Consider the following 23,237-nt stretch of genomic DNA (forward strand, 5'->3'; position numbering starts at 1 on the left):
CCTACGTCGGGGACACACACAGCGTCTCACCGACAGCACACACCCCTCTCTCTCTCTCTCTCGCACATGGTGCACCCGCAAACCTACTGTACACCAGATATTATTGTTAATATTATCTGAAAACAGGTTAAACTTCTGAAGTTCTGATTTAGTTTAATTTTAGTTTCAAACTTTAGTTTAGTTATAGAGACCCCTGTGTCAGTGATTGAGCACAGTTATAACTTGATAAGGCTATTCTGAGCAGGCTTTATGAACCTTCATATGCTCATACACTCATCACCATTCACGTACGAGTAATCGAGAATATGCAGCATCTTCACAGTGTTTCGGTATACTGTTTTGATATGTGTGTTAGAAGTTAAAACGACGGACTTTTCAAACAAAAATTGTCTTCTAAATGATACTTCCCAACTGTCATGAACTGGATCAATTGTGGTGTTAACAATCAAAATTGGTTCCAAGGATCCCACCGCTGCCACCATGATGAGTTCGATGGTCTTAGAATTGGTAGATACTCATGATAATTGACGAGTCGGCAGTCGGGTTTGTGATGATGGTAGACATGTTTATTCTACTACGATGGATACCGGATATTCGGATATTGCATATCGTAACAGACCGTACTTGACTTGATCTGTTATTGAAATTGAAATTTGTAATTAATTTACTTTGTGTACCTATTTTCTTTGATATTGCTTAAGGGGATAACCTAGATAAGTATTTATACTTTTGTTATCCCTTCACTTCGTTTGATTGTACATGTATCCTTTTGTACACTTTTATTTCACGTTTTTGTGGATATTCAACACAATTTGTTGTGTTTGGTTTTATTCATCTTGTAGATGCCAGCACATTCAAACAAGTATTTGGTTTTGATATCAAGGGTGATGAGGTGGGTTTTCTTGCGTGCCTCCAGCCTTCTGCCTCAGCTCATTAAAAACATCCAGCGTTAAATTTTTGCTTCCTTTAAATTGTACATATACAGTCAAACCTGCTTTAGCAACCACCTGTCTATAAAGACCACATTTTTTGTTTCCCTTAAATATGGTTTCTCATTGAAACCTTTACTAATTAGGATCCTGGACATAAAGACCACCAGCCTATAAAGACCACTTTTCATGTTTCCCTTGAGCAACCTTTATATATACAGGTTTCACTGTATATGATTTTATTCTTTTGCTGTAACATATTTCTTGTTCAGTCCAGCTGACATAATGCATGTGAACAAATGCATAGTTTGTGCTTTCTTGTAGCCTGTGTTAAATGAAATAATAAAGCTACACTTCCCTTGTTAATAAGAACAATCATTTATTTTTTATTTTTTCCAACCCAATCCAAGGATCTGAATACACAGTGCAGCTGTCATGTAGCAATGCCTCTAATCTGGGAAGACTTGCTAGCCCTGTTGCCTTTGCTTTTCGTCTAGAAGATACCAGAGAGGTAAAAGAAGTTGCCCTTTCTTTGTGTCCATCCTCTCCCTCTCCTTTCTTTATTCTAGCATTTATTGTTGTTTAAAAAAAAATTATCTCAAGGATTATAGATGTTCTTAATTGATTTGTGCTGCTCAGTAACTGAAGAATAGATAAAGGTTTTCATTACAATATGAATTCTCAGATACTTGTAGTGCAAATCAGCCAATAGCATAGTTTTTGAACAATTAACGTATTTAAACCGTATATGCATATTTTCAAGCAAATGTTGCGCTTATTTCATGGGCACTTGCTCTTCCTACTAATAACCTTCTTAGGCAAATTAATGTGTATTGGAAATGTAGGTTTGCTTCATGGAGCAGCAAGTTCTTGCTCAGCTAATTATCTTGTTGGCAAGAATGACACCCCTTCATGGAGTATATGTGTTCTGTAGTAAAAACAAAAGAGATCCGTTGGCTTTCTCTACTGTCAGTCTAATTGAACTGCAATTTAAAAAACAATATAGGTGCGCAATGAGCTCCTATTTTGGTGTCTAGATTCATTTTCATTTTTCTCTATTCACAGAAAACTTTTTATGAAAATATCAATCATGATTTTTTAAATTTGTTTACAGATTTTCAAGATCTTGCGGTTTGTTTCTGTGTTTGTTGTGAGTGATGTCAACGAAGATCTCCCACCTTCCAAACCGTACACCAATCCTCCAAGGTTTGCTGCAAAGATGAAGAGAGGAGAGATCGTAAACGGAATCGAACTCTCAGGGTATGTATTTATAGTTTTCATTACTTTCCATTTAGATCCCATCAACCCGATATATGACACTGACCCCTTTAATATGATAAAATATGTTTGGGTTAGATTTTGGAGACTATATTAATTGAGAAGGTACACCTTATTGTTGTTGAGAGCTCTTTCAGCAAACAATATGTCTGCAGATAACTAGTGGATTCTGCATTTAAGTGAAAGGACACGTTAAATATTTTGATTTTGTAGCAGTCACTTTTATTACCGTATTTGCCGGCGATAAGGCCGCACCGCTGCATAGGCCGCACCCCCAACTTTGACATTTCGTAGAGAAAAAAAAGGAAAAAAAAACGGACCAAAGAAAATAATCGTAATTTTCCTGTAGAACTCTATTTTTCCTACAAACTAATACCAAAATTGTCAATCATTTTATAAATTTACAGGAAGTTTACCTAAAAAATGATCATAATTTAGCAAATCTTCATCGATTTTTAAAGGGAAAGTCCACCCTGAAATTAAGTTAGTTTTAATAGGAGTAGAAAAATGAGAGAAAAGTCAGTGAAAGTTTGAGCAAATTCCGATTAAAAATAAGGAAGTTAGGATTTTTGAAGTTGTGATCAATCAAACACAAATTGGCAACTCTATGACGTATCATGCGAGCTCAACTTTCATTTGCTCAGTACTAAAAAAATCTAAAATTTTCATTTTCCCTCAAGAAAAATTTCAACCATACATGCACCCTAAATATAATAATTGCAAATATGTTTCTATACTCCCCCTGCAAGGAACAAATATATATTCCGTCATCAATAACGAAGAAAACATGATTTTATGGAATATTATGCACAAAGCAAATGAAGGAGAGCTCGTATAATAAGTCACAGAGTTGCCAATTTGTATTTGATTGATCACAACTTCAATAATTCATAACTTTCTTATTTTCATTCAGAATTTGCTCAAACTTTCACTCACCTGATTTTCTTATTATTCTGCCTCTATCGAAACAAACTCATTTTGGGGGTGGACTTTCCCTTTAAGCTTATACTGTATTGCAGGCAGATTAGCACATTCATGGGAGTCTAGAGGGCGCTTCGCATGCATTAAGAAACCTGAATGGCCATCTTTAGCTTGCATGCAGTGAGTCGGCACTAATATAATCCTGCCATATCCAAGCTGTGGCCATGGATATCGTAGGGTGGAAGGATGTATCTTTTTTATAATGTTATCCGGTCTTACCCCTATCGTACCGTCAAATGGAGAAAATAAACAAGCTTTTGTATTGTTATTAGAGATCAACCGAGGTTAGTTTGTCGCTTTAATTAATTAGATAGTCTCAATTATAATTCAGAATTATCTTACTGAAAAATTAAGAACACCGACGATGTTCTCGATAGTAGTTACGTTCATTTTGCCAGCAGCCGATCTAGCTTCGTTTTGGTAAAAAGCTAGCCCAACAGCTTCCCACGACGAAGGTTTTGAGTCCCGGTAAATTTGCGCGCTGTGAATCTCCGAAGGTGCATTGGTTTTGTTGGCAACTCCCAGCCCCCTAGCTCCCCACCACGGAGTGTGTGAGCGAGGTATGATTTTGGTTATGTACCTGTGCGCTGTCTAAGGACATTTTTACAAGAACGATTTTTAGTACGAGTATCTGGTCAGTTTTCTTCTTATTTCTTTGGTTGCACAACAATTAAAAAGATAACTTCTTCAAATTTGCTGCTGACGTGATTCGATCAGACTAGATCTTGTCCGATGTGTTTTCAAGTCAATTTTGTTAATACATTTTTTTGTATGAAGTTGCCTACGAAATGACGTGCTGTTTTGACTTGCTTTTTGATTTTTACTCTTTCGGCGTAAAGGCCGACCCCGACCTTTTGATATTTTCTCTTCCAAAAATACTGAGGCCTTTACGCCGTCAAAAACGGTATCTATTCTGTTTTTTTTTTCATTTTTTATGTGATAGCTGTATATGGCTGTCATACTGTATTGGCTAAGTGATCTGTTAGCTCAATCAGCTAGGAAATAAGATATGTAGGACATACATAATGTAAACAGTAAATTTCCCTTCTTTTGAAATGATCTCTGCAATGATGTATGTTCTTTCTTCTTCTCTTTCCCCTCGTAGTTGGGGAGAAAATCCACTGAAGGGTATTCCTCTTGAATTTTTTGATGTTCCGAGGGACCTTCAGCACACAGTAAACAGCAACAAGAACCTTCCCCAACTCAGGTAAAACAGTGTTGTGTTGTCGCATGCCATGCCAATACACTAGTGGGGCGTTGCAAGAAAGTTGCAAAATTTGCAACTGATATTTGCAATCGCTTGTAATTAAGTCAACAGGCTCCACTAGTCTCCTAAATTTCCTAGGATTTTGTTAGGAATAAAGTTTTAACAATTAATCTCCCCTCCTCTCTCTCTTACTAATGGGGCATTGCAAATAAGATGAGTTGCGATCAATTGCAAATTTGAAATTCGCAAGACTTATGCTTGATTTTGGGTTTTGCTCTTGATTTACTTTCTTGCGGGCAACGCCCCATATAGGTCTAGTACGAAATTAAAATAATATGTGGTGTCAGGGTTGGCATATTTCACGCTTCGGAGGCTTATTTCCCGGACGCCGGGAAATAAGCGGTATTTACCGCTTTTTACTGGTATTTACCACTTTTTGCCATTTGTTTGGGTGTGTACAATTTTGTATGCAGTGAGGATTTTATAAATCTGTTTGTGTGTTCCTAATATGAGTATTGTGCTGCTAATTATTTCAGAACAATATTTTCAGTTATGAGGCTAAAAACAAGTAAAATTATTAATAAATAGAGAGTTAAAATCATATTTCCCGTTTTATATTTACCGGACGCGCATCTTATTTACCGGACGGTATTTACCGGTATTTACCGCCACCGGTATTTACCACCCAACCCTGTGTGGTGTAGCTAATAGATTTGGATGGTAAGTACTCATTGTATAAAGTAACTATGTTACTCTATATGATGAAGGTCTGTCTGCATGACTGAAGCAGTCATTCACAAGAACAAAATATGCATTGATTTAAATATTACTTCAAAGCAACTTTTGCTTGTGTGTTTGCAAGAACCCTTCATTTCATCAGTTCTTTATAATTTTGTTTTGATATACTTCAAATCAGGTGTTAAATTGAATTATTCACCCTAGTTAAAACCAAAGAAAAGAGGCAAGCTCGTAGCTGTTCATCAGATGGAGGATACATGAATGGCATCTCTTTTTAGAATGAACAAGAAATTGCAAGTAAAGGGATTTTAATAACAGAAGATTCATTTGATGGGAATTCCCATTCCTCCCCACTTATTTAAAGGGAAATAAATATATTAGAATTAGACAACAAACCTAAATCCAGGGATTTCTGGCTCTCAAAGTATTTCATGTATATATTGAATTGAGGCAGATTACACTATCTGTACCCTTTTGTCTCCTTTCACTGCCTGCAGGGATCAACTGAAACAGCCTCTAACAGTAGACAACCATCGAGAGAAGTTCCACAAGCTCCTGTACATAGAGGAGTTACAGATGCAGGTTGATATCAGACGATATGATAAGATGGGTCAGACACTGGCCAAGGACAAACAACCCACCATGCTGAGACTTCATGTAACTATGTTTATAATAATAATATATGCTGTTCATGTATAGCACATCGCATGTCCAGCCTTGTATAGTAGCACACATCAGATTATGATATAACATTCCATGTGCTTCCAAAGACTTTGGATGTTGTTAACCCTTGCTTTAGCCCTGGGGTCCGTAGTGCTCAGAAAACACTTCTGAAATTGTTATTTGCCTTTGGCTTGGCTATTCAAAGCCCCCTCTCCCCAACAAAAATGGAGAAAAATGGAAAAGGGCCATGTGTCTTCTCAATTTAGTTTTTACCCTGTAGAAAACATTTTTCAACCTCTCCCACCCAAGAGTTTGAGTGTTGCACTATGTGTTTGGAATGGTCACTTTTCTTCTGTCCAAAATGTAATTAAAACAGCATAAACTGTAAGTTATCGAAAGTTCATTTAAGCCACAGTTGTTCAATAACTTGGTGGCACAGGTATTTATAAGTAAGTTTTTGTGTTCCTTTTTTAGGTACCTGGTCTTGCCGAGAATCGACCGTCAGTTCTCAGAGGAGATCATCTGTTTGCTAGGTTCAGCGACAAGTCTGATAATAAGAGCTACAAGGGCTACGTGCACAGGGTAGAACAGGAGGATCTGGTCCTGGGATTTCATGCAGAGTAAGACAAGTTCTTTCAATTCAAACTACATCATTTTACTTAGGGGATAATTGTGATAAGGCCTTAAAAAAAAAGTTGTAGAGCCCTTTGCGACCGACCCAAAAAATCTTGAAATCTATGGTTAGCTTTTTTTTTTTTTTTTTAGACCAAAGAGGGAGAAAAAAAAAGTTTAACAAAAAAAAAAGATTTCTGACTGACCGACCGACCCATGTTTTGGCACCTAAAGGGCAATACAAGATCCTTTTTTTTGGAGGCCTAATCAACATGTTATCCAGCGTACTTTCATTTTTATCCAATTGGATGTTTGTGAAATGGGAGTTTAGAACAAAAGTAGAATATAAAATGTGAAGCAGCAGATGGAACTAGTTGGTACAAAATATAAGGTCATGCTGTTGACTATGTGCTTGCAAATAATTTCTTGTCAGTACCATAGGTCTGTAGTAAACATAGTACAGGTATATATTGATGGTCTAAAACTGCAAGGTAGCCAACTTGTTTATGCCATGGTTACTGTTTTTTATAGATTTTAGCAAAATTAGTGAAGCCAGAAATGGATGTCCAACTCTTCTAAAAGTCACCTTTTTATGCCTACACCCACCGAAGATGGTGCCTGAGGCTATTTTAGCTATTAGACTCGTTATCCTGCTCGTCCGTCCTGCTTTCTAGTAATATCGCGATATCTCTAGAACCACTAGAGATATGAGGCTTAAACTGCTTGATAATATGTATTACCATAAGAAGATGATCTGATCAGATTTTGGGTAAATTGGTCAAAGGTCACAGAGGTCAATTTCTGACATTACAGGTTGTAACCTTGCTATTGCGATATCTCAAGACCAACTAGAGATACGGGGTTCAAACATAGTGATACTATGTATCATATCATTGGAAGACAATCTGATTAGACATTTGGGAAATAGGTCAATGGTCAAAGGTCATAGAGGTCACTTTCTAAAATTACAGGTTTTTTCCTTGTTATCAGGATATCTTAAGAACCATTAGAGGTATTAGCCTCAAACTTGGTGATAGAATATATCACTTTAGAAAGTCTCATTAGGTTAAAGGTAAAGATCAAAGGTCAATTTCTAAACATGGGGCCAGTATTACTATAAGAAGATGATCCAATTAAATTTTGGGGCTAGTAGGTCAAGATCAAAGTCGTTGATTGACATTTGATTATAGGCTTTTTGTTTTTAACGTGATATTCCATCCATTTGCTTTACTTAATTTTGGGCAGAGGCTTTTTGGAGACGCAGTCACATTTGTCTTGTTTTCCAATGCAGTGGGAAATGGATATGTGAAGTGACCTAATATTTTGCTAGTGCATCTTAATGAATGTGAAATCAAATAACATTTCATGTTTAACCATCCTCCCTCTGGTGTTGCAAAGTTTGTAGTCTGTCAAGGAGTTTCTAATGCCATTATTTCTGAATGTATTCTGCCTCCCTTTATTCAGCTTCAGGAGCAAGTACATCACAGGTAGGAAGGTTGACATTGAGTTCACCTTCACCCGATTCCCCATACGTAATGAGCATCAAGCCGTAGAGACGGCCACAGTAAAGGGCAGGCTTAGTGATGCGCTCTTTCCAGGGACGGGGAGTCAAGTCGGGAGTAAAGGCCAGCTTTCAAAGATTCCAGAACTACAGTAAGTGAATTTGATTCTCATCGTGGGGATGTGTCCATGTATCTGAATGTTGGATTATTTTGTGTTTTCTCCTCGGTTTTGTTCGGTTTGGGTTAGAGAGACAAAAGCAACATGAAAAGATATATTTGTTTTTTGATGTCTTGAATTTGAATAATAAAACTGATTGCTTGAATTCTACTCCTATAGACTTCAAACACTTCTGGTTTGTTAAATGGGTATTTTGGCTTTACGTACCTGCAAAACGTATTTTTAGATAGTGCACTGTCCGTGACTTTCAACTCTCAGCTGTGTTATGATTATAGGCTAGTTTAATATAGGGATGTGTAAGATTACTTTACAAAGAAATAATGAGTAAGGTGTTTTTAACTTTTCTTTTATTAAATCTTGACATTCATTACATTACCAATTTAACATTTGACCTTTCTACAGGGCTTTCAAGAGGACCCTCTTTGATCAGAAGTTGTCTGAAAACATGGAACAAGTCCAGGCTGTTCACCAGATTGTGACAGGAACCGCTAGACCAGCTCCGTACCTGGTCTTTGGACCTCCCGGCACAGGGAAGACTGTAACCATCGTGGAGGCTGCAAAGCAGGTAGGTTAATTGATCTGCAGGTGCTGTACCTCTTACATTTCAACAGTCTTGAAACAATAGGCAATTTTTCATGGCATACATTACCCCCCAAACCAAGGTCCAAGTGTACATAGGCTCCTGCATTATAACATTAAAAAATTTAAACATGGGGCCCATGCATTATACCAACATTTTAAATTGTAATCCGGACTCAAGTGTAAAAAGGTTAGTATGAAGCCATGTCAAAAGGATTCCCTGGACATTTTTCTTTTCCTGTAAATTGTATCTACGAAGAAGGCTATGTTTATAAATCTGTTTTGAAATCATTTAAATGAGTGTGAGCTGATATTTTGCCTGCTGCCAGTTTATGTCATGCCTGTATACAATTATTAAAAACTCAAACTATGTAATGGATTATTACACATAGATTTGTGCACAATTGGTAAAATATGTCACTAGCAGGGCTCCATTTCACAAAACTTGTCATCAGTGACAAATGACAGTTTTTGTAATAAGCTAGTGAAATCCTTGCATGTGTTTGGTCATCAGCTGATTTGTCACTGATTTTTGTCATTTGTCGTTGAAAAAAGGCTTTGTGAAATGGGTCCCAGGTGTGAAAGCATGTAAGAATCTTGCTACAATTCTTGTGTCTCTGGTAGTATATTCCAATAGGTTGAGCATCTATTAGCTATTCAATATGAGAGAGCTTGAATGCCATCAGTTTCAAATGGAATCGTTGCTAATGAGTAAACTTGACAATATATATTCCACAGGTTTACAAGTTGTTGCCCGAGAGCAGAGTTCTTGTTAGTGCGCCCTCTGACAGTGCAGCTGATTTAGTTGCTGTTTGTCTGCTCGATACAGTCACACCCATTGCTACGACACACCTTATGAGAATGTATGCTCCCAGCAGACCTCTCATCGCCCTCGATCGTGTTCTCAAGGTTGGTGTTACTGTATGACCCTTTGATCTTTGACCTCATGACCCTAAAATCTAATCAGTATCATTGGATCTGTTTCATGGCGTATTTTTGGTGCTACGAAGATAATTAAGTATGAAAACAATGTAAGTAAATATTTTGAAAGACACACATTAAAGAGATCTTTTATAGGGAATTTTTCCAGACGCCACTTCTTATTTAGATTTTTGACATCTTTACTCATTTACTCAAGATCTTGCGACTGCTGATTGTTGACTTTTTGTTGTACTGAGCGAGGCGGAAGAATTCGCCGGCAATTCGCTCAAAGATTTGGGTTTTTAAAGAGCTATCACAGTGTATATTAGAGTTTATAGCAATATAGCTGTACTGCCGTATTCCCATATACAATGGTAAACCACCTTAAAAAAAACTACCACAGCAATATAAATGAGCCAAGCATAGTGCACCTCACATATTCATATTTAATAAAACAAGGGTAAGTGAGTGTGCTTCAAGGTTATTGTTACATGCAGATACTTTTGTCTCACCTTCATTGCCGGCATTTATTTACATGTATTAACTAGATGTTTAAATTGTTTGCAAGGTTTACTAGGGCTTTGTTTTTGTGCGTGTATGACGAGCCCACACTGTCGTTTTGAATGATTTTGAAAGAACACTTGACGTGTTCATGTAACACCCAGGAGTAATAGATTTGTCTTATATTTCACAGTTGAAAATTTAGAGGATTTATGTCATGAGATCACTGCTTTCACCTGACAAAAATAATGGAGACTAGTCTATTGTGTGTAACGGGCGTAGACAACGGGGGGATGAGGGGGATGGCATGTACAATCATCCCCCCCCCCCCAGGTTTTGGGGAATGATATTTGCTTACTTAATAAGTCATAATGATGATAATAATAGTAATAATAATAATGATAACAATTATAATATTAATAATAATAATACTTATGATGATGATGATAATAATAATCCTCATCATTATTGTAATTGTGTTTATTGTTATTAGCCGCATTCACACGGTGAAAGCCAATTCAGACGGTAAAAAAAAAGAAAATCTTACAAGTATTTTGTGGTTAAACAGGCGCGGATCTACGGGGGGGGGGGGGGGTTTAGGGGGTTTAAACCCCCCCTTGGGCGGCCCAAAAAACAAACAAAACAAAAAAGGAAAAAAAAAGAAAGAAAAGAAGAAAAAAGAAAGTAAAAAAAGAACGCACGCTAGAGAGAAACCCTATCAAGTGCAAATATTGTGAGAAGATATTCAACTCGTCTGGTAACTTAAAGGGATCGTTTAACAATGTTAAATCTGAGATACACGGTCCTACATGTTATCAGTGTCTGTGATATGGTGTAACGTTGAAGCCCTAAAAAAATCGCGCTTCAAAATGATCAAGAAGTGCCTCAAAAAAGTAAAAATCTTTGAGTGACCGGTTATACCATACTCGTTTTCCCCAATAGACTGTAGTGTTATGAAAACCGTCAGGCGAACAGTTTTCAAAATTTGTAATTCCAATCATAAATATCTTGATAATCAGACTGGCGATCGGCTTGTAAAAGTCATGGGGTTCCTGACTGACCTAAAGGTTTATAATTATCATTGCATCGTGAACTAAATCCAGAATTTTGTTTCAGAATCTGAGACAAAGTTACCGGATCCCTTTTACCAAACACATGATAACTCTGGATATAACTGTGTATTTAACTGTTACTTGATTTAAAAAGACGTTATCATGCACTGCTTTTTATGGTCTCCATTGTGTTAATAGATGCCAGGAAAACATCACTTACGGGGTTAAAATAAACACCCCCCAAAAAAAAAATCGGCTCGCGGCTCGTGGACGATGCTCTGCATCGTCATTATTGGTCAATCCCCCCCTTAGCAAAAAGCTAGATCCGCCCCTGAGTCATCCCCCCCCCCCCCAGGTGTACGAACCTGTCTACGCCACTGGTGTGTAATTTCCTCTTTAATTTTAATATCAGTTAGCCGAGCAGGTGTAGCGAAATTGTTGAAGAAACTGAAGCCACATAAAGCTACTGGGCCAGACGGCATCTCTGCTAGACTCCTCAAGGTGACAGCTGATCAGATTTCACCTGCCATTAGTTTGCTTTTTGAGGCCTCCCTACTTCAAGGCGAAATTCCTTCTTACTGGAAGAAAGCATATGTTGTTCCTATCCACAAGAAAGGGTGTAAGTCATCTCCAGCAAACTACAGACCAATCTCACTGACAGCAATCTTATCAAAACTATGTGAACACATAGTGCATTGTGCTGTCATACATCACCTGATCAATCACAACCTGTTGTCAGACTCACAACATGGTTTTAGGAAGCGAAGATCGTGTGAAACACAACTCATCCTTGCCATCAATGACCTTGCCAAAGGACTGGATGATAGAGAGCAGATAGACTGCGTCTTGTTAGACTTTGCCAAAGCGTTTGACAAAGTCTCTCACCGACGACTCCTCCTCAAAGCTGACTATTATGGTATACGTGGCACTACTCTTAAATGGATCGAAAGCTTCCTTAGTGGCCGCACTCAACAAGTCACACTGGAGGGCCAGCGTAGTCACGAGGCCAAGATTACATCTGGAGTGCCCCAAGGTAGTGCTCTCGGCCCGCTGCTTTTCCTCATATACATCAATGACCTACCAGACAGTGTCAAGCACTCAACCATACGCCTCTTCGCTGATGACTGCATGCTATATAGACGCATCAGATCAGTCCAAGATTGTACAAATCTTCAGGAAGATCTTGACAGACTGCAGGAATGGGAGAGAAAGTGGCGGATGGAATTCCACCCATCCAAGTGCCAGACTCTGAGAGTCACCAACAAGAGGAAACAAATCCTAGGCCTGTATAACATCCACGGGCACGACCTGGAATTAGTGAGTTCCGCCAAGTATCTTGGAATCAACATCGATCAGAAGCTCAACTTCAATAGTCATGTTGATACTACAGTCAAGAAGGCTAATTCTGTGACAGGCTTCTTGCGACGGAACTTTAAACACTGTAGACGGCGGATCAAGCAGGCCACATACTTTACATACGTCCGACCAGTGGTGGAATATGCTGCAACAGCATGGGAACTACACACACAGCGGAATGTCAACAAGATTGAAATGGTCCAACGAAGGTGTGCTCGCTACGTCACCGGTGACTTTAATCAAACCTCCAGTGTAACGGCTATGCTTGAAAACCTGAATTGGCCATTGCTACTCACCAGACGCCTTCACAGCCGCCTTGCCATGCTGTATCGCATCCGTTTCAACCTTGTCGACGTTACCTGGCAGTCCTTTCTCACTGAACTGACATCAATAACAAGAGGACATGGATCTCGTTTTAGGACATTCAACTGCAGTAGTCAGACCTATGCTTCTTCCTTCTTCCCAAGAACCTGCAAGGACTGGAACAACCTTCCACAGGACCCAGCCCAATACCACTCTCTTGACGCCTTCAAGGTCTTCTTGAGTGGGATGCAGATGTAATGTCTACAAGACTGGGAATGTTTTTTTTTACTTACACATGTATATATGCACCTGCACAACAAGAACAACAAGTTAAAATGTGGAATGACAGGACATGTGAAAGTCTCCACATATACACACAAAACCAGTGCGATTATCTTCATCACCATGAAGCGGCACTTAACTGGAAGAAGAAGAAGAAGTCTAGTTACCTTAATTAATTGTTATTTTATCTTTATCTGCCTTGTGTGGTAGGAGAAGAAGTGTTGTAACCTTGGAGCGGATGATCTCTACATACCATCTAAACAGGAGATCCTGGAAAAGAGAGTTGTGGTCACAACCCTCGTTAATTCAGGAAGGTCAGTGGAAATATCGTTCTTATTTCATATAAGATCTCCTTGTACAATTTAATTCATTGTCATTTCAATGGAAAATTGGTATCTGCCCGAATTGATGATTTTTCTGCATGGATACTGATATGTATTGCAATGCCATTAATACTTTGTCAGTTAAGAGCCAGAAAATTTGTGATAATATATGAATTAATGCCTATCTGGCTCTCAGGGGATGACTTGTACTTGTGGAAAAGCCATCTGCTGATTTATATCTCATCCTAAAGCCTTGGTCACAAATGCCATTACGAACTGCTATGAACGCCGTAGGAACGATTTTCAGACAATGGAAATTCGAGAAGACAATGGAAAAACGGGGAGATTCGTACGAAATTATCGTTCGTACAAACCTTTGTGACCGTAGCAGAAGATATACTTATGATTTCCTAAAAATGCTGTGAAAGACTAAAAAGATTTTGTATAGATCGTGTTTCTGCCACAAACAAAACGATTTTGTCGAAAAGATTGATGAAAGATGATGGAAAAGTTTATTCCTCCCCGAATCTGTTATAACTTTTATGACACTCTTGACATAATCACGTAATCATTTTTAACGCTCATTTGTCTACTACAGGCTGGCACTGGCCCAGTTTCCAGAGAATTTCTTCACCCATGTATTCATTGATGAGGCAGGTCATGCCACCGAGCCAGAAGCCCTGATTGCTTTGGCTGGACTGATAAACCTTGATAACCCTAAAGGAGGCCAGATCATCTTGGCTGGTGACCCCAAACAGCTTGGACCTGTGCTCAGGTCACCATTGGCCATTGAGAATGGTCTAGGTAAGTCAGTCTAACTCATTTCAGTGCTCAATAAGGTCAAGGCCTCACATCTACATGTAAGACAGTCTTGATAAGTCGGTCCAAAAGAGTTCAGTGCTATATAAGGTGGAGGCCTCACATCTATAACGGTCTTGATAAGTTGGTCCCAAAGAGTTCAGTGCTCAATATGGTCAAGGCCTCACATCTAAGACAGTCTTGATAAGTCAGTCCCAAAGAGTTCAGTACTCAGTAAGGTCAAGGCCTCACATCTAAGACAGTCTTGATAAGTCAGTCCAAAAGAGTTCAGTGCTATATAAGGTGGAGGCCTCACATCTAAGACAGTCTTGATAAGTCAGTCCTAAAGAGTTCAGTACTCAATAAGCTCGAGGCCTCACATCTAAGACAGTCTTGATAAGTCAGTCCTAAAGAGTTCAGTGCTAAATAAGGTTGAGGCCTCACATCCAATGCAGTCTTGATGGCCCGAATTCACAAAGGAGGTTTGTCGACAAACAGAGGCTTACAAACCTGGTTTGAAAAAACGCGTCAAAACTCGTCACATGACGCACGAAAACCAAGGTTTGTCGACAAATCTCCTTTGTGAATTCGGGCCAATAAGTTGGTCCCAAAAGTTCAGTGCTTGACGAGGCCAAGGCTTCACATCTATAACGGTCTTGATAAGTTGGTCCCAAAGAGTTCAGTGCTCAATATGATCAAGGCCTCACATCTAAGACAGTCTTGATAAGTTGGTCCCAAAGAGTTCAGTGTTAAATAAGGTCCAGGCCTCACATCTATAACGGTCTTGATAAGTTGGTCCCAAAGAGTTCAGTGCTCAATATGGTCAAGGCCTCACATCTAAGACAGTCTTGATAAGTCAGTCCCAATGAGTTCAGCGTTCAATAAGGTCAAAGCCTCACATCTATGACGGTCTTGATAAGTCAGTCCCAAAGAGTTCAGTGCTTAATATGGTCAAGGTCTCGCATCTAAGACAGTCTTGATAAGTCGGTCCAAAAGAGTTCAGTGCTATATAAGGTGGAGGCCTCACATCTAAGGCAGTCTTGATAAGTTGGTCCCAAAGAGTTCAGTGCTAAATAAGGTCCAGGCCTCACATCTATAATGGTCTTGATAAGTTGGTCCCAAAGAGTTCAGTGCTCAATATGGTCAAGGCCTCACATCTAAGACAGTTGTGATGAGTCAGCCCCAAAGAGTTCATCGCCCTCATGAGCAGCGCTCAAAATACACGGGGGCGGTGGGCGATTCGCCCACGTGAGCTACAAAATCGCCCCCGTCAGGTTGCTCACGGGGGCGATTGCAAAATTAAAAATCGCCCCGGTGGAATTATAAAATAAAGATAATCTTTTCTGTTATAACTTTAACACAATATTGAGTTTCAATTTTCAAACCTTAAACCAATGAAATGGAACTAAGATTAGCGTGCAAGATTTCTCGTTTTATGAGTAGGCCTATTATTACCGATTCAGCTCGCAGTGCAGTGCCGCCGTAAGCAGTGGTTATAGGCCTACTGCGCCGTTAGTAGCGGTGCGTGTGCACGCTGCCGCGCCATGTCTGCTGGAGCTGGAGGCGATCGGGCAAGGGCAGAAACATGGTCATGGCCTGGAGAAGTTTTTCGTTGTCAGCAAATAATGAACCTCGACAAGTAAATCAATATTAGGGACTTTTAGATTTGCACGATGAGAACGTGGACTGCAACGTGTGACCTCCTTTTTAAGGCACTGCCAGTGCTTAAAAGGACGTCACATGTGATTGCCAGTGCCTTAAAAGGACGTAACACGTCCACGTCCCCTGAAAAAATTGAGGGGAGGACGTGTCCCCCCCTCCCCCCCGGGATCGCCGCCCCTGCGTGGAATGATATGGTAACATGGGCAGATCTACGGCGGGGGGGGGGGGGGGGGTAGGGGTTTAACCCCCTCCTCCCACCCCCCCCGGCCCCCTTTGGCTGCCAAGTGAAAATGTGATATTAAAGCGGGGGGGGGGGGGGGGGGGGGGAGGGGGATTCTGGAGAGGAGGACTACTAATCTATTTTTTTTTTCAGGGGGCGGGGGGAAGTGAAGCGCCGTTTGAGCATGACTTTCTTTTTAACTCTTACTTTCACCTATCTCAGATAACCCTAAGTTTTTGGTTGCTGCTTTATATGTAGTTGATAATGCATGATTAAAATAAATAAAGAGACAGAGAGAGAGAGAACCACCATCATTTTGCAATGGTTCAGGGTTCGTGTAATGTACATTTGAAACCATTTCTTAGCGTCTCAACCCTAAAAAAATAGCAAAACTATTTTTGAGGAAAAGCATTATACTAAATTAAATAAAGAATAATAGCTTTATATTGGATCATACTAATACTGACACGGGCTAAAGACAATGTGGTATTTGTATAGAGGTATTCCAAAATGACATTCTGATAATCAACATTTGTTCTGGTATCATATATACGCATAATACTGATCTTTATGATTTCTTAACGTGACATAGCTTCTTCTCCCTCTGCAAACAAAACAGAAAACAAGGTTATTTAATAAAAGGACCATGCGACAAATAATCATTGTGATTCAAATTGATGCAAGGATTTTTTTTGAATAAGCAATGCTTTTCACCAGAATCTTCTTTGTAAAAAAACGACTTTTACAAATCTCAGCCATGCAATTCTGCCACTGTGCTGTAAGATCACTTTGAGATTAGGAGAAGTGTATTATGTAATGGGTATTTTAAATTGAATGAAACGTCTCAACTCAATAAGCATGGCTGAGATTTGTAAAAGTTGTTTTTACAAAGAAGATTCGGGTGAATAGCAGTGCTTATTCAAACAAATATTCGCATCAATTTGAATCACAATCATTATTTGTCGCTTAATCCCTTTTAATGACCATGTTTTCGTTTACGTTTGCAAGGGGAGAAGAAGATATGTCACGTTAAAGACATCATAAAGATCAATGTTGTATGCGTATATATTATATACACAGGCCAGTAACAGCTATGTAGCTTGTAAATTTGTAAGAGGGAAAATGCTGATTGAAATGATAATGCTGAAATAGCAAATAAGTGAGGAGCATCATAGGTACCAATTCAATGGATATTTGTATAAAAAAGAGCCCCCGTCAGTAATAAAAGAGCCCCCGTGAGAAGGCTCACGGGGGCTCTTTTTTCGGGGGAAGAGCCCCCGTGGACAAAAAATTAATTTGAGCCCTGCTCATGAGGCCAGACTAACATTACAGGTAGACCATATATGATGGAAAACACAAACTCAGATAGATCAACGCATAATCTCTAGCAACAATCATTCAGATGCATGTATTTGCATGAGGCCTATCAAGAGAAGTATCATGGGTGTGTTTGGCATTGGAAGTGGAGTATGGACTTCCAACTGACCATTGGATCTACCTAAGACATATATTTTGAAATTAAAAGAAAATCCTGATCATTTCATATACTTAAACTGTTTTGGATTTTCAGCATATACTATGTCATCAGTAGGAAGTAAACTTTCCTTGGCTTTGTATATATTTTTAAAATTCCCAAATCAGTCCTATCGTTCCTTGAGAGGCTGATGACGCACTGCAAAGCCTACAGCCGGAAGGCAGATGCAGGGGCTTCCGAAGCACACTATGATCAGAGGATCTTGACCAAGCTACTGCAGAACTACCGCTCTCACCCGGACATCCTCAAGCTGCCCAACCAGATGTTCTACGACCAGGAGCTCAAGGTACATGCCGATGAGCTGGTCAGAGAATCGTTCTGCAGATGGGATCAACTGCCAAAACAGGTTCGTTTGTTCATGTCTCCTTAGATCAAGATTAATGTAAAGTTCCTAAATTAAATTAAATTGAATTAAGTTCTTCCTTCCCCCAATGGGTGCGATGGCCGTCTCAATTACAAGGGCCAGGTCTTCATCTGTGTAACCCGAAAAACAGGTAATGAATTGAGATGCAAATCTCTCCGAGGATTGGGGCAAACTATAGCATTAAGGGCAGTGTCAGAATTATCTTTAATAGGAGTGGCCCATTCGATTACTGAGCAGTAGACTATGATTTCACTTTGCAGAAAGTTGAAATTTACTCAAAGGTGCCATAACAGATATTGAACTTGTTTATCCAGGGCAAGGTACTATTATACATTTTGTAAACATTGTATTTTTTCTAGTTTTTAAAACTTGTAACATATACTTCTATTTTTTTTTAATCATTTTACATAATTACGATGACCCTTAAAGAATTTTCATGCACTATAGTATTTCTTTATCATAACTATTGTAACATCTCTCTCCTCAGGGTTTCCCAATCATCTTCCACGGAGTCGAGGGTCAGGATGAGAGAGAGGAACAGAGTCCATCTTTCTTCAACAAGTCCGAGATTGAGATTGTAGTGGATTATGTGAAGAAGGTGATGGATAAGAGAGGGGGGCAGAAGATCAAAGAAGAGGACATTGGTGTTATCTCACCATACAGGAAACAGGTAAGTGAATTAGGAGGGGTGTAGATCATAGTGATTGAGATGGAGAGAGATTGAGATTGGAGTGGATTATGTGAAGAAGAAGGTGATGGATAAGAGAGGTGGACAGAAGATCAAACAAGAGAACATTGGTGTTATCTCACCATACAGGAAACAGGTAAGAGAATTAAGAGGTGTAGATCATAGTGATTAAGATTGAGAGAGATTGAGATTGTAGTGGATTATGTGAAGAAGGTGATGGATAAGAGAGGTGGACAGAAGATCAAACAAGAGGACATTGGTGTTATCTCACCATACAGGAAACAGGTAAGGGAATTGAGAGGTGTAGATCATAGTGATTGAGATTGAGAGAGATTGAGAGGTGTAGATCATAGTGATTGAGATTGAGAGAGATTGAGATTGTAGTGGATTAAGTGAAGAAGGTGATGGATAAGAGAGGTGGGCAGAAGATCAAACAAGAGGACATTGGTGTTATATCACCATACAGCAGTCAGACCGCAGCGTGCGCGATAATGAGGCTATACGCTGATTTTTATTCAGCGTCTCTTTGGTTATCTTGTACATTCACGTGTGCTGAAATTCACGAGATTTTCCGTGAGATTTGTAAGGGTGTACATGCAGCTGCTTTTGTGGTCGATAACTTTTGTCAACATGGCAGCACGCAACGGTAATTACTCTCGAGATTCTCAGCTTCAGTTTGATATGAAACTTGCCATATTTCACAATTTTGAAACAATCCTTTTTCACCACTTTTATTCTTTTTGTAACATTTCAACAGCTATTTTGTACCCGAAATTTCGCTTTTGGTTCCTGACTTTGGTACATAATTAATTTGTTTACTTTGAGATTCGTTGGAAAGATGAAAAGTCACTGATCAAAATAATGTCGAAACCTAATTGACGCAAAATCTTGTTCTCTTTACAATCATAGTAATTAAGACCCTAAAAACCTGGAAATTACCAATTTGTTCTTTTTATAAGATGGTGCGAAATTATGTGATTTCATACTCGTGCACGCTCGCCGTTTGAGCAATGGCACTGCATAACTGATTATTAAACTCCAGGGAGCTCCGCCGCGCCATCGACTGGCCGAAAAAATAAGAAAAATGATTAAAAAATAAATAATGTAGAAAAAGATTATCTGAAGGGGAGGTGACGTAATTGATCCAGGGTCCTCAGATTGTTGTCATGATTGCTTGCGCGCACGTGCATTACAGGCGCACGCCACAAGGAATGCTTACTCAAATTAGGTATTCAGAATGTTAATAAACCAAAGCGGAACATATGTGACGTAGTTGACGTATTGGGCCAATCAGAACGCTCTATTATCACATCGGCAGAGTTGACTACTTTTTTTAATTATTCATGAACATTCGCGTGATTTTACTTGGTTCCTGACTTTGGTACAGCGTAAAATATAATAATTTTGATATCGTTGTAAAAAAAAATATTTATGCTTTAATTATGCTGGTAATTACATCTTCTTGACGCAAGAACGATTTCTATGTGAAAATCAGCCCTACCCTTTAGATAGATTTATCGTCGAAAAACCCCATTTTCAAGGCGAAATATCTGTTTCCAAAATATATTCAACATGATTGTCATATAAGTATATAGAGAGTGCAACTTCTTATCTTTAAAATAAGACCCATTTCATGAGAAATGAACAATTATAAAGGCAAAAACTGCCAATCAGGAAGGCCGTCTGCACTACTCATTACGTATGCAAGACACTTAAATTCTTGCATACGTGCTGAATAAAATAGAGGGTTTTTGCACCGGCTGCAGTCTGACTGACAGGAAACAGGTATAAAGAGGCCAAATGTCATTCTTTGCTTTGAAGATTTATTGTCCTCTTTCCTCATGAAATTTGGCAGAATTCCTATGATTCACTGAATGTATGTGTACATGTTTAAATTTATTTAGGATTAATCTTTCAATGTAATGTAAATCAAGGGTTTTTGTTTCATGAAGAGTTATTTTGATTTTGATGAAATTTATATTTTATCATTTTCTTAAGAAGTGGACATGAAATATGACAGATACAGGTCTGTCATTTCCTCTTTCCATCATTTTTCCCCCTGTAAATTGAGCATTTGCAGCGAGGCTTCAATGACTGATTTGTATCTAGATTATTCCACTTAGAATTCATAAATTTTTCGGCTACATTTGGAAGAGATACAGTCAATATGGTCCAGATTTTAATACCAGGTTGCATCTAATTTCTCACCCTACAGGTTCAGAAGTTACGTCGGGTTCTGGAGAAGCGTCGCTACAGCAACATCAAGGTCGGGTCGGTAGAGGAGTTCCAAGGTCAGGAGAGGACGGTGATCATCATCTCCACCGTCCGTAGCACCAAGGCGGAGTACATTGAGATGGATATAGACTTTAAACTCGGCTTCTTGAAGAATCCCAAGGTATGTATGAAGCCTCATCATGAGCAATATGTAGATTGGCGATGGATTAACCCATTAGTAACTAGAGATTTGTAAAACTGGCCTATTACTCACTGGAAGATATTACAATATTGCTCTCATTTTGACATGGTTCTGAACAATATGAACCATGCATTATTTTTCTATGCAGAATCCTACTGTAGACATCGTAAGGATTACGCATGTATAAAATTTCCACAGGGTTTTTGGCGGTTTAGTTGCTAAAGGGTTAACAGAATTGGTACATAAGTCAGCGCTTTAAACAAGATTGTCTGGTGTGGGAAAATATATGTATATATATATATATATATTTTTGTACATGCATTAATCAATCAGTGTTTGTATTAATATCTCTAGTGCATAGTCATATACAAGAACCACTGATAATTATTCATTATAGGATTCTACCAGAGTTATATTTCATGCGATATGTCTAGTTTGTGGATGTAGATGTTGTTGTTGTTGTTAATATGGTTATGAAGAATATACACTTAACTCTAAGAACGGTGCTTTACCATGTAGCATATAGATTATTTGTTCATGTTTTACAAATCGACTGTATTCAGGTTTTGTGTATAAACGTATATATGGCATGTGCATCTTGTTTCAGAGGTTCAATGTGGCAGTGACCAGAGCCAAAGCCCTTCTGATCATAGTAGGAAACCCTTTCATGCTCAGCAAAGATGAACACTGGAACCCGTAAGTACATGTAGATCACGGCATGAAATATGTTTTTCGGATTAAAAGTAAACTGCACTGGTCAAGGTGTTGGGTATATAAAAAAAGTGATAGCTTTTTCTGCATAATGTTTGATCACATGCATCAAAGAGAACATTATATATTAAAGCCAAAGTGTTTTGTCTGATGATCTGAAAACCATCCAATTGAATTAAAAGTTGAGCACTCTATCACATTACTTTGAGTTGTGGATTGGTATATAATGCTTCGGCTTCCAAAGCACTTCAAGTTCCTTAATTTAAAAAAAATCTGAGAAGAGGTGGGGTGGGAAACGGTCAAAATTGTTTCATTAATCAAAATTTAATTGATTCAATATAATTAAAAAAAAGACAAAAAAAATAATAAAATAAAGGACATTTTTAATGTAATCACTTTCACCTTTACCTTTACCTCAGCCAGCAAAAAGAAATATATATTGTTCGATCCCCAACATGGCACTAATGTCCTTTGGCAAGGCATTAATCTACATTTGCCAATCAATACTCAAGAGAGATATGGGGACCCGGTAGGATGACGTTTTTAATTGCCTATGCCCTCATGGTGACCATATGGTAAAAATACTCCCCAGGGTGTGGAGATAGTGCACATTGTGCGTGAATGAATCCGATGACGGGGGTAATGATATCTGTATAACGCTTAGAGACGGTATTCGGTATTAAGCGCTAAGTAAATCCAGATTATTATTATCATTGATCATCAGACTCATGATTATGTCAATCATGAGTATTTAGTGGTCCACAAACACTTGACTCATCATTATACTTTTTATTTTTCTAGAATGTTGGAGTTCTGCATCCAGAAAGGAGGCTACACAGGATGTGCTTACAGTTCAGAGGAGAGTGATATGGACTCCCTCGTTTAACTCTTGCAGAAGGCTCATCTGGGAACTGTACCTACAGGTATAGTTATCTATCAATTCATAGAGGGAGGGAGGGAGGGAGGGAGGGAGGGAGGGAGAGAGAGAGAGAGAGAGAGAGGGTGGGACAGAGACAGAGACAGAGAGAGAGACAGAGACAGAGAGAGAGAGACAGACAGACAGAGTTTATTTGCTATTCAAGATAATACACATATATTTATTGAAGTTTTATGGATTGGAGAGTTGAATAATTTGTTAGATTTATGTTGAAAGTGATTTTTTTTTTAAATGCATTCATTGCACAAACACTTTCAGTGCTTATACCAGGCAGTATTGGTAGATTTCTCATTCCAGCCTTTAATTTGTTCAAGGAGATCCACAAGTATACCATTTTTTCAACCCCCTGTGGAACTTGAGCTCTCTCTCTCTCCTGTTCGCACATATGTTAACTCCCATTGTAGAGGACTATTCTTCATTGCTTGAAGTAGAAGTGATTTGGAAGCATAGTTATGTTAAAAGTTTAATTGATTAGTATTTTAAGAAGCATTAGCAGAAGAAA

General features: G+C 38.8%; 1 protein-coding gene across 3 annotated transcripts in view; it reads left to right on the forward strand.

Annotated features, from left to right (window-relative positions):
• The window catches only part of LOC100892395 (putative helicase MOV-10), a 43,806-nt gene that overhangs the window by 18,290 nt on the left and 2,279 nt on the right, over window positions 1–23,237 (forward strand). For 2 of the 3 annotated variants that reach the window (XM_030972098.1, XM_030972097.1), the window contains exons 6-20: window positions 1,340–1,440; window positions 2,044–2,189; window positions 4,294–4,395; window positions 5,631–5,790; window positions 6,271–6,416; window positions 7,873–8,061; window positions 8,491–8,653; window positions 9,406–9,576; window positions 13,293–13,396; window positions 14,004–14,209; window positions 17,727–17,965; window positions 18,471–18,653; window positions 20,887–21,066; window positions 21,695–21,783; window positions 22,600–22,721. In XM_030972098.1, coding sequence (XP_030827958.1) covers window positions 1,340–1,440; window positions 2,044–2,189; window positions 4,294–4,395; window positions 5,631–5,790; window positions 6,271–6,416; window positions 7,873–8,061; window positions 8,491–8,653; window positions 9,406–9,576; window positions 13,293–13,396; window positions 14,004–14,209; window positions 17,727–17,965; window positions 18,471–18,653; window positions 20,887–21,066; window positions 21,695–21,783; window positions 22,600–22,684 — 2,264 coding nt within the window. In that variant the 3' untranslated portion in view covers window positions 22,685–22,721. Of the gene's footprint in view, window positions 1–1,339; window positions 1,441–2,043; window positions 2,190–4,293; window positions 4,396–5,630; window positions 5,791–6,270; window positions 6,417–7,872; window positions 8,062–8,490; window positions 8,654–9,405; window positions 9,577–13,292; window positions 13,397–14,003; window positions 14,210–17,726; window positions 17,966–18,470; window positions 18,654–18,854; window positions 18,957–20,886; window positions 21,067–21,694; window positions 21,784–22,599; window positions 22,722–23,237 lie in introns of all 3 variants that reach the window. The other variant, XM_030972099.1, reaches the window with a different exon arrangement.

This window comes from Strongylocentrotus purpuratus, unplaced genomic scaffold, assembly GCF_000002235.5.
Source record: "Strongylocentrotus purpuratus isolate Spur 01 unplaced genomic scaffold, Spur_5.0 spur5_scaffold_6, whole genome shotgun sequence".
Lineage (NCBI taxonomy): Eukaryota > Metazoa > Echinodermata > Echinoidea > Camarodonta > Strongylocentrotidae > Strongylocentrotus > Strongylocentrotus purpuratus.